Below are 14,241 nucleotides of genomic sequence, written 5' to 3' on the forward strand. Positions count from 1 at the left end.
GTGTTACCCCAGTACTAAGGAGATTACAGGAGGAGAAGGTTTGTTACAGTGTGTCATCCCAGTAGTAAGGAGATTACATGAGGAGGGGTTTGTTACAGTGTGTCACCCCAGTAGTAAGGAGATTACATGAGGAGGAGATTTGTTACAGTCTGTCACCCCAGTAGTAAGGAGATTACATGAGGAGGAGGTTTGTTACAGTGTGTCACCCCAGTAGTAAGGAGATTACATGAGGAGGTGGTTTGTTACAGTGTGTCACCCCAGTAGTAAGGAGATTAAAGAGATTTCATGAGGAGGGTGTTTGTTACAAGTGTGTCACCCCAGTAGTAAGGAGATTATATGAGGAGGAGGTTTGTTACAGTGTGTCACCCAGTAGTAAGGAGATTACATGAGGAGGAGGTTTGTTACAGTGTGTCACCCCAGTAATAAAAAGATTACATGAGGAGGTTTGTTACAGTGTGTCACCCCAGTAGTAAGGAGGTTACATGATGAGGTGGTTTGTTACAGTGTGTCACCCCAGTAGTAAGGTGATTACGAGGAGGGGGTTTGTTGCAGTGTGTCACCCCAGTAGTAAGGAGATTACATGAGGAGGAGGTTTGTTACAGTGTGTCACCCCAGTAGTAAGGTGATTACATGAGGAGGGGGTTTGTTACAGTGTGTCACCCCATTAGTAAGGTGATTACATGGGCAGGAGGTATGTTACATTGTGTCACCCCAGTAGTAAGGAGATTACATGAGGAGGAGGTTTGTTACAGTGTGTCACCCCAGTAGTAAGGTGATTACATGAGGAGGAGGAGGTTTGTTACAGTGTGTCACCCCAGTAGTAAGGAGATTACATGAGGAAGAGGTTTGTTACAGTGTGTCACCCCAGTAGTAAGGAGATTACATGAGGAGGAGGTTTGTTACAGTGTGTCACCCCAGTAGAAAGGAGATTACATGAGGAAGAGGTTTGTTACAGTGTGTCACCCCAGTAGTAAGGAGATTACATGAGGAGGGGGTTTGTTACAGTGTGTCACCCCAGTAGTAAGGAGATTACATGAGGAGGAGGTTTGTTACAGTGTGTTGCCCCAGTAATAAGGAGATTACATGTGGAGGGTGTTTGTTACAGTGTGTCACCCCAGTAGTAAGGAGATTACATGAGGAGGAGGTTTGTTACAGTGTGTCACCCCAGTAGTAAGGTGATTACATGATGAGGAGGTTCGTTACAGTGTGTCACCCCAGTAGTAAGGAGATTACATGGGCAGGAGGTTTGTTTCATTGTGTCACCCCAGTAGTAAGGAGATTACATGGGCAGGAGGTTTGTTACATTGTGTCAAACACAGTAGTAAGGAGATTACATGAGGAGGAGGTTTGTTACAGTGTGTCACCCCAGTAGTAAGGAGATTACATGAGGAGGGGGTTTGTTACAGTGTGTCACACCAGTAGTAAGGAGATTACATGAGGAGGAGGTTTGTTACAGTGTGTCACCCCAGTACTAAGGAGATTACATGAGGAGGTTTGGTACAGTGTGTCACCCCAGTAGTAAAAAGATTACATGAGAAGAAGGTTTGTTACAGTGTGTCACCCCAGTAGTAAGGAGATTATATGAGGAGGGGGTTTGTTACAGTGTGTCACCCCAGAAGTAAGGAGATCACATGAGGAGGTTTGTTACAGTGTGTCACCCCAGTAGTAAGGAGATTACATAAGGAGGAGGTTTGTTACAGTGTGTCACCCCAGTAGTAAGGAGATTACATGAGGAGGAGGTTTGTTCCAGTGTGTCAACCCAGTAGTAAGGAGATTACATGAAGAGGAGGTTTGTTACAGTGTGTCACCCCAGTAGTAAGGAGATTACATGGGCAGGAGATTTGTTGCATTATGTCACCCCAGTAGTAAGGAGATTACATGAGGAGGAGGTTTGTTACAGTGTGTCACCCCAGTAGTAAGGAGATTACATGAGGAGGAGGTTTGTTACAGTGTGTCACCCCAGTAGTAAGGTGATTACATGAGGAGGGGGTTTGTTACAGTGTGTCACCCCAGTAGTAAGGTGATTACATGGGCAGGAGGTATGTTACATTGTGTCACCCCAGTGGTAAGGAGATTACATGAGGAGGAGGTTTGTTACACTGTGTCACCCCAGTAGTAAGGTGATTACATGAGGAGGAGGAGGTTTGTTACAGTGTGTCACCCCAGTAGTAAGGAGATTACATGAGGAAGAGGTTTGTTACAGTGTGTCACCCCAGTAGTAAGGAGATTACATGAGGAGGAGGTTTGTTACAGTGTGTCACCCCAGTAGAAAGGAGATTACATGAGGAAGAGGTTTGTTACAGTGTGTCACCCCAGTAGTAAGGAGATTACATGAGGAGGAGGTTTGTTACAGTGTGTCACCCCAGTAGTAAGGAAATTACATGAGGAGGAGGTTTGTTACAGTGTGTTGCCCCAGTAATAAGGAGATTACATGTGGAGGGTGTTTGTTACAGTGTGTCACCCCAGTAGTAAGGAGATTACATGAGGAGGAGGTTTGTTACAGTGTGTCACCCCAGTAGTAAGGTGATTACATGATGAGGAGGTTCGTTACAGTGTGTCACCCCAGTAGTAAGGAGATTACATGGGCAGGAGGTTTGTTTCATTGTGTCACCCCAGTAGTAAGGAGATTACATGGGCAGGAGGTTTGTTACATTGTGTCAAACACAGTAGTAAGAAGATTACATGAGGAGGAGGTTTGTTACAGTGTGTCACCCCAGTAGTAAGGAGATTACATGAGGAGGGGGTTTGTTACAGTGTGTCACACCAGTAGTAAGGAGATTACATGAGGAGGAGGTTTGTTACAGTGTGTCACCAGAGTAGTAAGGAGATTACATGTGAAGGAGGTTTGTTACAGTGTGTCACCCCAGTAGTAAGGAGATTACATGAGGAGGAGGTTTGTTACAGTGTGTCACCCCAGTAGTAAAAAGATTACATGAGAAGAAGGTTTGTTACAGTGTGTCACCCCAGTAGTAAGGAGATTATATGAGGAGGGGGTTTGTTACAGTGTGTCACCCCAGAAGTAAGGAGATCACATGAGGAGGTTTGTTACAGTGTGTCACCCCAGTAGTAAGGAGATTACATAAGGAGGAGGTTTGTTGCAGTGTGTCACCCCAGTAGTAAGGAGATTACATGAGGAGGAGGTTTGTTCCAGTGTGTCAACCCAGTAGTAAGGAGATTACATGAAGAGGAGGTTTGTTACAGTGTGTCACCCCAGTAGTAAGGAGATTACATGGGCAGGAGATTTGTTGCATTGTGTCACCCCAGTAGTAAGGAGATTACATGAGGAGGAGGTTTGTTACAGTGTGTCACCCCAGTAGTAAGGAGATTACATGAGGAGGAGGTTTGTTACAGTGTGTCACCCCAGTAGTAAGGAGATTACATGAGGAGGAGGTTTGTTACAGTGTGTCACCCCAGTAGTAAGGAGATTTCATGAGAAGGAGGTTTGTTACAGTGTGTCGCGGGGGTCCCGCTGCTGGGGCAAACTCGCTCTGTGCGTAATGAGGGGCGATACAGGAACCGGAGCATCGTGACATCACAGCTCCGCCCCCTCGTGACATCACGGTCCTTCCCCTTAATGCAAGTCTATGGGAGGGGGCGTGACGGCCCCCACACCCCCTCCCACTAAACCGTGCTAAAATACGCGTCCAATATACACAACAAAACCAGTGTACATCCAAAGATAAATCCCTCCTAATATCCCTCAGTCCTGTCAGAATTTTTGTACCGCTCCCGTCTCGGGATTCTGCTGATGTCATCTGTTGGGGGGGGGGGTCATTATTGTGTATTTTTTGGATGATGATGCTGCAGAATTGGTGCTTTTGCCCATTATTCCTCCGCTTCCTGGCTGTATTGTTAACCCCGCAAATCATTAACGTTTTATGGGCCGTAGCTCCTCAGACATCCTCTGTGCAGATCATAAATTCGGCCTCACATATGGGGAGATTCATCAAAACCTGTCCAGAGGAAAAGTGGCCCAGTTGCCCATAGCAACCAATCAGATCGCTTCTTTCATTTTTAGCAAGGCCTCTGCAAAATGAAAGGAGCGATCTGATTGGTTGCTATGGGCAACTGGGCAACTTTTCTTTTGCACAGGTTTTGATAAATCTCCCCCATAGAGAGCGGAGGGATCCTCACCCCACTTCCTATAAATTTCCGTAGGACTTCTCCTGCAGCGCTCCTTCCTTTATGGCCGTACTATTTATGCACTTAGCGCCGTTTCCATCGCAATCGTTGTCAGTGATTTTGCCTGGTTATTGTTCTTCGTGTAGAAATATTTTATTTTTATACATGAATAAAAATGGGGAAATGCTGAAGGATAATGTAGTGTTTTCCAACCAGGGCGCCTCCAGCTGTTGCAAAAACTTCTTTTCTTCCATAGCCCATTAAGGACTCAGCGTTTTTCCGTTTTTGCATTTTCATTTTTTCCTCATCATGTTCCAAAAATCATAACGCTTTCAATTTTGCACACAAAATTCCATATGATGGTTTATTTTTTGCGCCACCAATTCTACTTTGCAGTGACATTAGTCATTATACCCAAAAATCCCCGGCGAAAGGGGAAAAATTTTTATTGTGAGACAAAATTGAAGAAAAAATTTAATTTTGTAACTTTTGGGGGCTTCCGTTTCTACGCAGTACATTTTTCGGTAATAATAACACCTTATCATTATTCTGTAGGTCCATACGGTTAAAATGATACCCTACTTATATAGGTTTGATTTTGTCGTACTTCGGAAAAAAATCCTAACTACATGCAGGAAAATTTATACGTTTAAAATTCTCATCTTCTGACCCCTATAACTTTTTAATTTTTCCGCATACGGGCCGGAATGATGGCTCATTTTTTGCGCCGTGTTCTGCAGTTTTTAGCGGTACCATTTTTGCATTGATCAGACTTTTTGATAGCTTTTTATTCATTTTTTTATTATATAAAAAGTGACCAAAAATACGCTATTTTGGATTTTGTAATTTTTTTTGCGCGTACGCCATTGACCGTGCAGTTTAATTAATGAAATATTTTTATAGATCGGATATTTACGCGCATGGTGATACCACATATGTTTTATTTACACAGTTGTTTTTTTTATGGGAAAAGGGGGGGGGATTCAAACTTTTATTAGGGAAAGGGTTAAATGACTTTTATAAACTTTTTTTTCCACTTTTTTTTTTGCAGTGTTATAGCTCCCATAGGGACCTATAACACTACACACACTGATCTTTTACCCTGATCCATGCAAAGCCATAGCTTTGCACTGATCAGCGTAATAGGGGCTTGATTGCTCAAGCCTATAGCTCAGACTTGGAGCAATCAAAAGCCGATCGGACGCGACAGATCAAGGTAAGGGGACCTCCACTCGCGTCCTAGCTGATCGGGACATCGCGATTTTATCACGATAGTCCCGATCAGCCCGACTGAGCTGCCGGGAAGCGTTTACTCAAATTTTCAGCGCGGCGATAAACTTTGATCGATGCGTCTGAGGGGTTAATAGTGCGCGGCACAACGATCGGGGCCGCGCGCTGTTAGCCCAGGGTCCCGGCTATGAATAGCAGCCGGGACCGACCCGGTGTGATGCGGGGTCACGGCATGACCCCGTTTTAAACACCGGGCGCAGGGCGTACAGGTACGCCCTGCGTCCTTAAGAGGATAGACTTATGTGAAAGGAAAATAAACGCCAATAAAAACGCAAACATTTGCTCAGTTTTTCTATTCTTGCATATCCCCTTAGCTGTTGGCTGTCCTGGCATGCTGGGAGATGTAGTTTTGTAACATCTGGAGGTCCACAGTTTGGAGACCATTGGTATAAATGAAGATTGTGAAGACCTGACATCGGGAAGGGTGGTGGAACCATTGAGGGTATAGGGCTGGTTGGTGACCTTAAAGGGGTGCTCCCGTGGAAAAAAATTTTTTTAAATCAACCGGTACCAGAAAGTTAAACAGATTTGTAAATCACTTCTATTAAAAAATCTTAATTCTTCCAGTACTTTTTAGGGGCTGTATACTAAAGAGAAATCCAAAAAAGAAATGCATTTCCCCTGATGTCATGACCACAGTGCTCTCTGCTGACCTCTGCTGTCCATTTTAGGAACTGTCCAGAGCTTGAGAAAATCCCCATAGCAAACATATGCTGCTCTGGACAGTTCCTAAAATGGACAGCAGAGGTCAGCAGAGAGCACTGTGGTCATGACATCAGAGGAAATGCATTTCTTTTTTGGATTTCTCTTTAGTATGCAGCCCCTAAAAAGTACTGGAAGGATTAAGATTTTTTAATAGAAGTAATTTACAAATCTGTTTAACTTTGTGGCACCAGTTGATTAAAAAAAAAAAAAAAGTTTTCCACGGGAGTACCCCTTTAAGAAGAGTCAAAAGGGTTGTGAAAACTTTTTTTTTTAATCAACTGGGGCCAGAAAGATAAACAGATTTGTTAATTACTTCTATTTAAAAATATTAATCCCTCCAGTACTTATCAGCTGCTGTATTCTCCACAGGAAGCTCTTTTCTTTTTGAATTTATTCTCTGTCTGACCACAGTGCTCTCTGCTGACACCTCTGTCCATTTTAGGAACTGTCCAAAGCAGGATAGGTTTTCTATGGGGATTTGCTCCTACTCTGGACATGGACAGAGGCGTCAGCAGAGAGCACTGTGGTCATACAGAAAGGAAATTCAAAAAGAAGAGAACTTCCTCTGCAGCATACAACAGCTGATAAGTACTGGAAGGATTAAGATTTTTAAATAGAAGTTATTTACAAAACTGCTGATTAAAAAAAAAATGTTTTCCAGTGAAGTAGCCCTTTAAAAAAGAAAAGCATAGGTGAAGTCTACAAGAGCGTAGTAACATGAGCCTGCCATAAGATGGCCCTGTAGTTCAATTGTCCTGTAAATGATAACAGTTTTTTGACATACGTGCTTTTTTTTTTTTTTTCAGATAACGCTACAAGAGCTTTATGTGAAGACGTTAATGGACAACAGGGCAGAAAACACATCCTCATCCTCGCCACCGCCAGAAGTGGATCTTCGTTTCTCGGGCAACTTTTTAACCAAAACTCAGACGTCTTCTATCTATTCGAGCCCCTATACCACGTACAGGGTATGTTTACCAATGCCAACGGGCTGACCATGATAGACAGGAGGTCTCTCCTTGGCGCCTACAGGGACCTGCTGCACAACCTATACGACTGTGACTTCTATCTCCTGGAAAACTACATAAAGCCGGCACCTAAAGATCACGTCACGTCCTCGTTTTTCCGAAGTGGGGCCAGTAAAGCTTTATGTTCCCCTCCCGTATGCAACCAGTTACAGGAACTCCAGGAAAGCCAGTGTTTGAAGACGTGTCGAAAGATAAACTTGACTTTGGCCTCGGCCACCTGTCGGTCCTACAGGACCATGGCCATAAAAACCATTAGGATTCCCGAGATCAACCATTTGAGGACTCTAGTGGAGGATCCAAGACTGAACCTTAAAATAATTCACCTTGTCAGGGACCCCAGGGCCGTTCTGGCCTCAAGAATAAGCACTTTTGTAGACCAGTATAGGTCTTATCATATATGGAACTCTTCGGGTCGAAAGCCTCACAGCATAGACCTGTCATTGATCAGGAACATGTGTATGGATTACAGTAACTCAGTGGAGACCGCCTTCAGTAGACCTTCTTGGCTGAGAGGGAAGTACATGCTGGTACGGTATGAAGACCTCGCGAAGGATCCTATCAAGAAAACCAACGAAATCTACAATTTTGTAGGCCTTCAATGGAAGGAAGGCCTCTCGTCGTGGATTGAGGAGAACACCAATGCCACCGTTTCTCCTAATTCTAGCAAATTCGCAACCATCCGGAAGTCATCGGAGACCATAGAGAACTGGAGGCTCCACTTACATTTCAGTATAGTCCAAACGGTGCAGGACGTATGCAACACCACCCTGTCCCAAGTTGGTTACCAATTGGTGGACTCCGTCCAACAGCTGAAGAACCTTTCTCAGAGTCTCGTGGAACCGAGAATATTTCTACCATTTATCTAAAAAAAAAATTTTAAAGGGCAAAAATAAAATGAAAGAGCTAAATTCTTGGTGTCAGCTACAATTTCAAACCAACAGAGATCAATAGGATATCACAAGGCTCAAGTCTGAACGGGTTCGTATCAGCGAGTGACAAGATGGAAGATGAAGAAGCCAAGGTGTCTCCAGGAAATTAATTCTCAAATGACGTTCTGCTCCTTTCAAGTCAGAAAAAAATTCAATCATTTTAGTAAAAAAGTATCAAATTACTTTTTTTTTTTAATTAAATCGTATTTCCTATAGCGTGAATGTGTTTTCTATAGAATGAATGTACAGTACGGGAATCCGAGGCAGATGCTACAGAATGGGTTTAGTTATCAACCTTATTTCTACTTTAACACATTTTACAGCACTGTAAAGCGAGTGCTTCTCTAAAGAGGCTTGTATGAGTTTAAAGGGGTACTCTAATGCTCCAGTATTCTGTACAATTTATTCAGAACGCTCGGAGCCAGAGGCCGTGACCATGATGTCACGGCCACGCCCCTCGTGACGTCGCACCATACCCCTCTATTCATGTCCATGAGAGGGGGCGTGTCAGCCGACACGCCCCCTCCCACAGACATGAAGGGGTACTCCCGTGGAAAACTTTTTTTTTTAAATCAACTGGTGACAGAAAGTTAAACAGATTTGTAAATCACTTCTATTAAAAAATCTTAATCCTTCCAGTACTTTTTAGGGGCTGTATACTAAAGAGAAATCCAAAAAAGAAATGCATTTCCTGTGATATCCTGACCACAGTGCTCTCTGCTTACCTCTGCTGTCCATTTTAGGAACTGGAGAAAATCCCCATAGCAAACATATGCTTCTCTGGACAGTTCCTAAAATGGACAGCAGAGGTCAGCAGAGAGCACTGTGGTCAGGATATCACAGGAAATGCATTTCTTTTTTGGATTTCTCTTTAGTATACAGCCCCTAAAAAGTACTGGAAGGATTAAGATTTTTTAATAGAAGTGGTTTACAAATCTGTTTAACTTTCTGGCACCAGTTGATTTAAAAAAAAAAAGTTTTCCACGGTAGTACCCCTTGAATAGAGGGGTGTGGTGGGACATCATGAGGGGGCGTAGCCATGACGATGCATCCACTGCCGCAGGATCCCGGCATTTGTTTAGAACGCTGGGTGCTGCGGGAGATCGTGGGGCCCCAGCAGCGAGATCCCCACAATCAGACATCTTATCCCCTATCCTTTAGATAGGCGATAAGATGTCGAGCAGCGGAGTAGCCCTTTAAAAAAAAAAAAAAGTTGATTTCCCACCCCAGAAACAGTGCCACCCTTTCTCAAAGGTTATGTCTGGTAGTGCCTTCAGCTAAGCTATAATACCAGACTTGGCCTATGAACAAGGGTGCCGCTGTTTCTGGAGAAAAAAAAAATAAGGCATTCATGAATTACATAAACAGCCATTTGCCTGAATTCTGGATAACAGGGTTATCCAGAATTAGAAAAACATAGCTGCTTTCTTCCAGAAACAGCTCCACTTTTGTCCTCAGGTTGTGTGTGGTATTGAAGCTCAGTTCCAAATGAACAGAGCAGGGTTGTAATAACACACACAACCTGAGGACAAAAGTGGCACCGGGCATTACTTATCTGGGGAAGAGATGGCACCTGGGCTCAAGTCCTGCAGGAACACATGGGAATGGAGTTTCTGCACTTTTTCCACTGCAGGAACATTGTTCCCATTTGCAAGAGGACTGCAGGACTGGTCCTTGTGTGGAAATCTTGGGTGAGTTCCCACACTTTTTTTCCCAGGACTTGACCCTTGGATGGCACCAAGATGCACTATGGCAAGAAGACAAGCTGGAGAAGGCATTGTAATGGGCAATGTTCTACTGGTGAGCCTTTAGTCTTGGCATCATGTGGATGTTACCGTGACACGTATCACCTACCTAAACATTGTACAGAACAAATCCACCCCTTCATGGCAGCGGAATCGCCTGATGGAGTGTCTTTTTTTTCCAGCAGGATAATTTCCCTGGCCACACTTCAGACATTGTTCAGGGATGAGGAAAGAGATCAAGGTGGGGACCAGGCCTCCAAGCTCCCTAGATCCGATTCATCATCTGTGGGATGTCTGGAGAAACAAATCTTATCCATGGAGGCCTCACCTTACATGGATCTACTGCTGGATACCACAGGACACATCTCATGTCTTGGCATAGTTGGAGTCCATGCCTGGATGGGTCAAAGCGTGACAGGGCACCTACACAAAACATCAGAGGTCCTGTAGAGTCCATGTCCGGATGGGTCAGAGCATGACGGGGTACCTACAATACAGTGTCCATATTAGGACATCCTCAGGAATCATCCTAAACTCTGTCCTCCCTAAGGCAAAACTCCGTCCTGCCTCACACCTGGGACTTGTAGTTTTGCAAATGCTGCAGGCACCCTGGTTGGGAAACACTGCACAATGCATTTATGCTCCGGAATGTGGCCTTTCTCACACTCCGTAGACCTCTCGGCCCCGAGGCAGAAGAGAGTTTTGTCTGAGGGAAGGAGGAGGGAGTTTAGCCTGAGGGAGTTTTGGATGAGGGAGAATGGGGTTTGGCCTGAGAGAGGACAGAGTTCAGGATTATGCCTGAGGATGTCCTAATATGGACACCATACCTACACAACACATCAGAGGTCTTGTAGAGTCCATGCCCGGATGGGTCAGAGCATGATGGTGTACCTATACAACACATCAGATGTCTTGTAGAGTCCATGCCCGAATGGGTCAGAGCATGATGGTGTACCTACACAACAGAGGTCTTGTAGAGTCCATGCCCGGATGGGTCAGAGCATGATGGTGTACCTACACAACACATCAGAGGTCTTGTAGAGTCTATGCCCGGATGGGTCGGAGCATGATGGTGTACCTATACAACACATCCGAGGTCTTGTAGAGTCCATGCCCAGATGGGTCAGAGCATGATGGTGTACCTACACAACACATCAGAAGCCTTGTAGAGTCTATACCCGGATGGGTCGGAGCATGATGGTGTACCTACACAACACATCAGAGGTCTTGTAGAGTCTAAGCCCCGATGGGTCAGAGCATGATGGTGTACCTACACAACACATCAGAGGTCTTGTAGAGGTTATGACCAGATGGATTAAAGCATAAGGGGGTACCTACACATTATTACGTGTATGTGTACATTATACATACAGTATATGCAAATGTTTTTACAGTCTTCTGTAGCCTCCCGGCTGGATAATCCTATCATTTATCTTTAGACTCTATTTAACTTAACACAGTCAAAGAATGTGCCTGGAGTCAGATGTGAAGATAACCATTGTTTCAGGTTTAAAAGGCCAAACAACAATAATCATGGGATCTACTGTCCCTCCCTGTAAAGCAGAGTCTGTAACCCTTTAGATAACAACCGATGCGCACCAGTAAATGTAATAGACACCCCATGGATACTACTAAGGCTATACTCCCATCCTTCCCAGATAGTAAGGTCTACAATACGTGCCCGTGCCATCATATTTCATACCAGGTATTCTTTGCATTAGTAAAGTCACCGTGAACATTTGTAGGTGCACTCCGTCCGGAATTTTTTATTTTTCATCAAATTAACTGATTACAGAAAGTTAAAACAGATTTGTAAATGACTTTATTAAAAAATAATCCTTATCACTCCAGTACTTAACAGCTGCTGTATACTACAGAGGAAGTTGTGTAGTTCTTTCTAGTCTGACCACTGTGCTCTCTGCTTTATGCTCCACAGGACGTTGTGTAGTTCTTTTCTGTCTGACCACAGTGCTCTTTGCTGACACCTTTGTCCATGTCAGGAACTGTCCAGAGCAGGAGCAAATCTCCCATAACAAACCTCTCCTGCTCTGGACAGTTCCTGACCTGGACAGAGGTGTCAGCAGAGAGCAGTGTGGTCAGACAGAAAAGAACAACACAACGTCCTGTGGAGCATAAAGCAGCTGATAAGTACTGGAAGGATTAAGACTTTTTAATAGAAATAATTTTTTTAATCTTTTTAACTTTCTAGCACCAAATGATTTGGGAAAAAATATATTTTTTTTAACCAGAGTACCCCTTTAAGTCAGTGTTTCCTAACCAGTGTGCCTCCAGCTGTTGCAAAACTACAACTCTCAGCATGCCCGGACAGCCAACGGCTGTCCGGGCATGCTGGGAGTTGTAGTTTTGCAACAGCTGGAGGCGCACCGATTGGAAAACACCGATCTAAGTAAATACAGAGTAATGCTGATTGACAACCGTAGCGATGGCGGTTTCCACCGCCAGATGACTGCGATCCAGTTGTTGTTCCACGCAGAGAGCGCAGCAGGGACGCCACGTGTACCGGAGCCATGAAAATATACAGACCTGTCTGGTTAATGTAAATACAAAGCTCAAAGAGCGCAGGAGGTTACGGGTGTGGAGAAAGGAGAAGAACCAAAGAAGGATTTCGGAGAATGTGTTGCGGTGGACAGATCTCTCCATATAAGAGGCGTGTGCGCCAGATTATGCAGGCGTACACAGGCAACAAAACAGAAGGGTTAGAAGAGCTCAGTGTTACAGATAAGCGAACCCTTAAACCCGATCGCCAGATCATAGATACAGTATTAGTGCCTGTGTTTGGGAAAAATGCTGCTTAATAAAGTCCTGTGATCACAGCAGCATAGGCACCAAGTAAAGCATTGTGTAGGAGTGTACTCACAGAAGGATAATGCAATGTTTCCCAACTAGCATGCATCTAGCTGTTACAAAACTATAACTCCCAGCATGCCTGGACAGCCGTTCACTGGCTGGCTGGCCGGCATGCTGGGAGTTGTAGTTTTGCTAGAGCTGGAGGCTCACTGGTTGTTAAAGGGGTACTCCACTGGAAAACATTTTCTTTTAAATCAACTGGTGCCAGAAAGTTAAACAAATTTGTAAATTACTTCTATAAAAAAAAAAAAAAATCTAAATCCTTCCAGTACTTATCAGCTGCTGTATAATCCACAGGAAGTTCTTTTCTTTTTGAATTTCCTTTCTGCCTGACCACAAGTGCTCTCTGCTGACACTTCTGTCCATGTCAGGCACTGTCCACAGCAGAAGCAAACCTCTGTTGCTCTGGACAGTTCCTGAAATGGACAGAGGTGTCAACAGAGAGCACTGTGGTCAGACAGAAAAGAAATTAAGAAATAAAAATAAGAACTTCCTGTGGGTTATACAGCATCTGAGAAGTACAGGAAGGATTGGGATTTTTTTTATTGAAGTAATTTACAAATCTGTTTAACTTTCTGGCATCAGTTGTTCTAAAAGAAAAATGTTTTCCAGTGGAGTACCCCTTTAAACACTGGTCCAGTGTAACATGAACTTGCAGTCTTGTAAAAGTTACTGGCTGTGGTGCCACAGTATATTTAAATGGGCGCAGTCAGATTCAAAAACTTTTTATATGCTGTACATCTTGGCGAGGGATTAACCCGTTTTTATATACTTCATAAGAAAATATATTTCCTTTTCATAAAAATCATGGCTTTAAAAAAAAAAAAAAAAACAACAAAAAACACTAGGGGTCCCCATAACTTCCAGAACATAATTCTGTCCGGCTGCTAAAGCACAGGCTGGGACAAAGTCCAGGAAGTGAGGGTGGGACTAGCACTCCTCTGTGCTCACTCCTGTCCTATCCGACTGCAGCATGAAAACAGAGAGAAGAGAGTTACAGAGCAGCCTGCAGTGATTGGATGAGACTCAGGACAGCACAGCAGACTCAGGGAAGAAGTGAATGCATGGTGAGGGCGGGCTCAGTACTTGCCTTGGACATGCCCTTCCTGAGCAGTGGATGTCGGAATGAGTGAGCAGCAGAACAGAGGGATTTGTGAGCCAAACACAGAAGCTGGACTCAAAGAAATGTAAAATATCTGCATGACCTAGTAACATATATAAGCATATATATATATATATATATATATATATATATATATATATATATATATATATATATATATATTCTGTGATATGACAGGTACGCTTTAAAGGGTATTCCAGGAACACACACACATATTTTATATATCTCAACTGGCTCCAGAAAGTTAAACAGATTTGTAAATGACTTGTATTAAAAAATCTTAATCCTTCCAATAGTTATTAGCTGCTGAAGTTGAGTTGTTCTTTTCTGTCTGGCAACAGTGCTCTCTGCAGTTCCTGAGACAAGCAGAGATGTCAGCACAGAGTAGAAGAGGTTTGCTATGGGGATTTGCTTCTACTCTGGACAGTTCA

The 14,241-nt window shown here is 43.8% G+C and overlaps 1 protein-coding gene across 2 annotated transcripts in view; it reads left to right on the forward strand.

Annotated features, from left to right (window-relative positions):
* The window catches only part of LOC130267453 (carbohydrate sulfotransferase 1-like), a 160,645-nt gene extending 152,368 nt beyond the window's left edge, over window positions 1-8,277 (forward strand). For both annotated transcript variants that reach the window (XM_056517298.1, XM_056517297.1), the window contains exon 4: window positions 6,924-8,277. In XM_056517298.1, the coding sequence (XP_056373273.1) occupies window positions 6,924-8,011 (1,088 nt within the window). In that variant the 3' untranslated portion in view covers window positions 8,012-8,277. The remainder of the gene's footprint in view (window positions 1-6,923) is intronic.
* Window positions 8,278-14,241: the final 5,964 nt, after the last annotated feature.

The sequence above is a fragment of the Hyla sarda genome, chromosome 4 (assembly GCF_029499605.1).
Source record: "Hyla sarda isolate aHylSar1 chromosome 4, aHylSar1.hap1, whole genome shotgun sequence".
NCBI lineage: Eukaryota > Metazoa > Chordata > Amphibia > Anura > Hylidae > Hyla > Hyla sarda.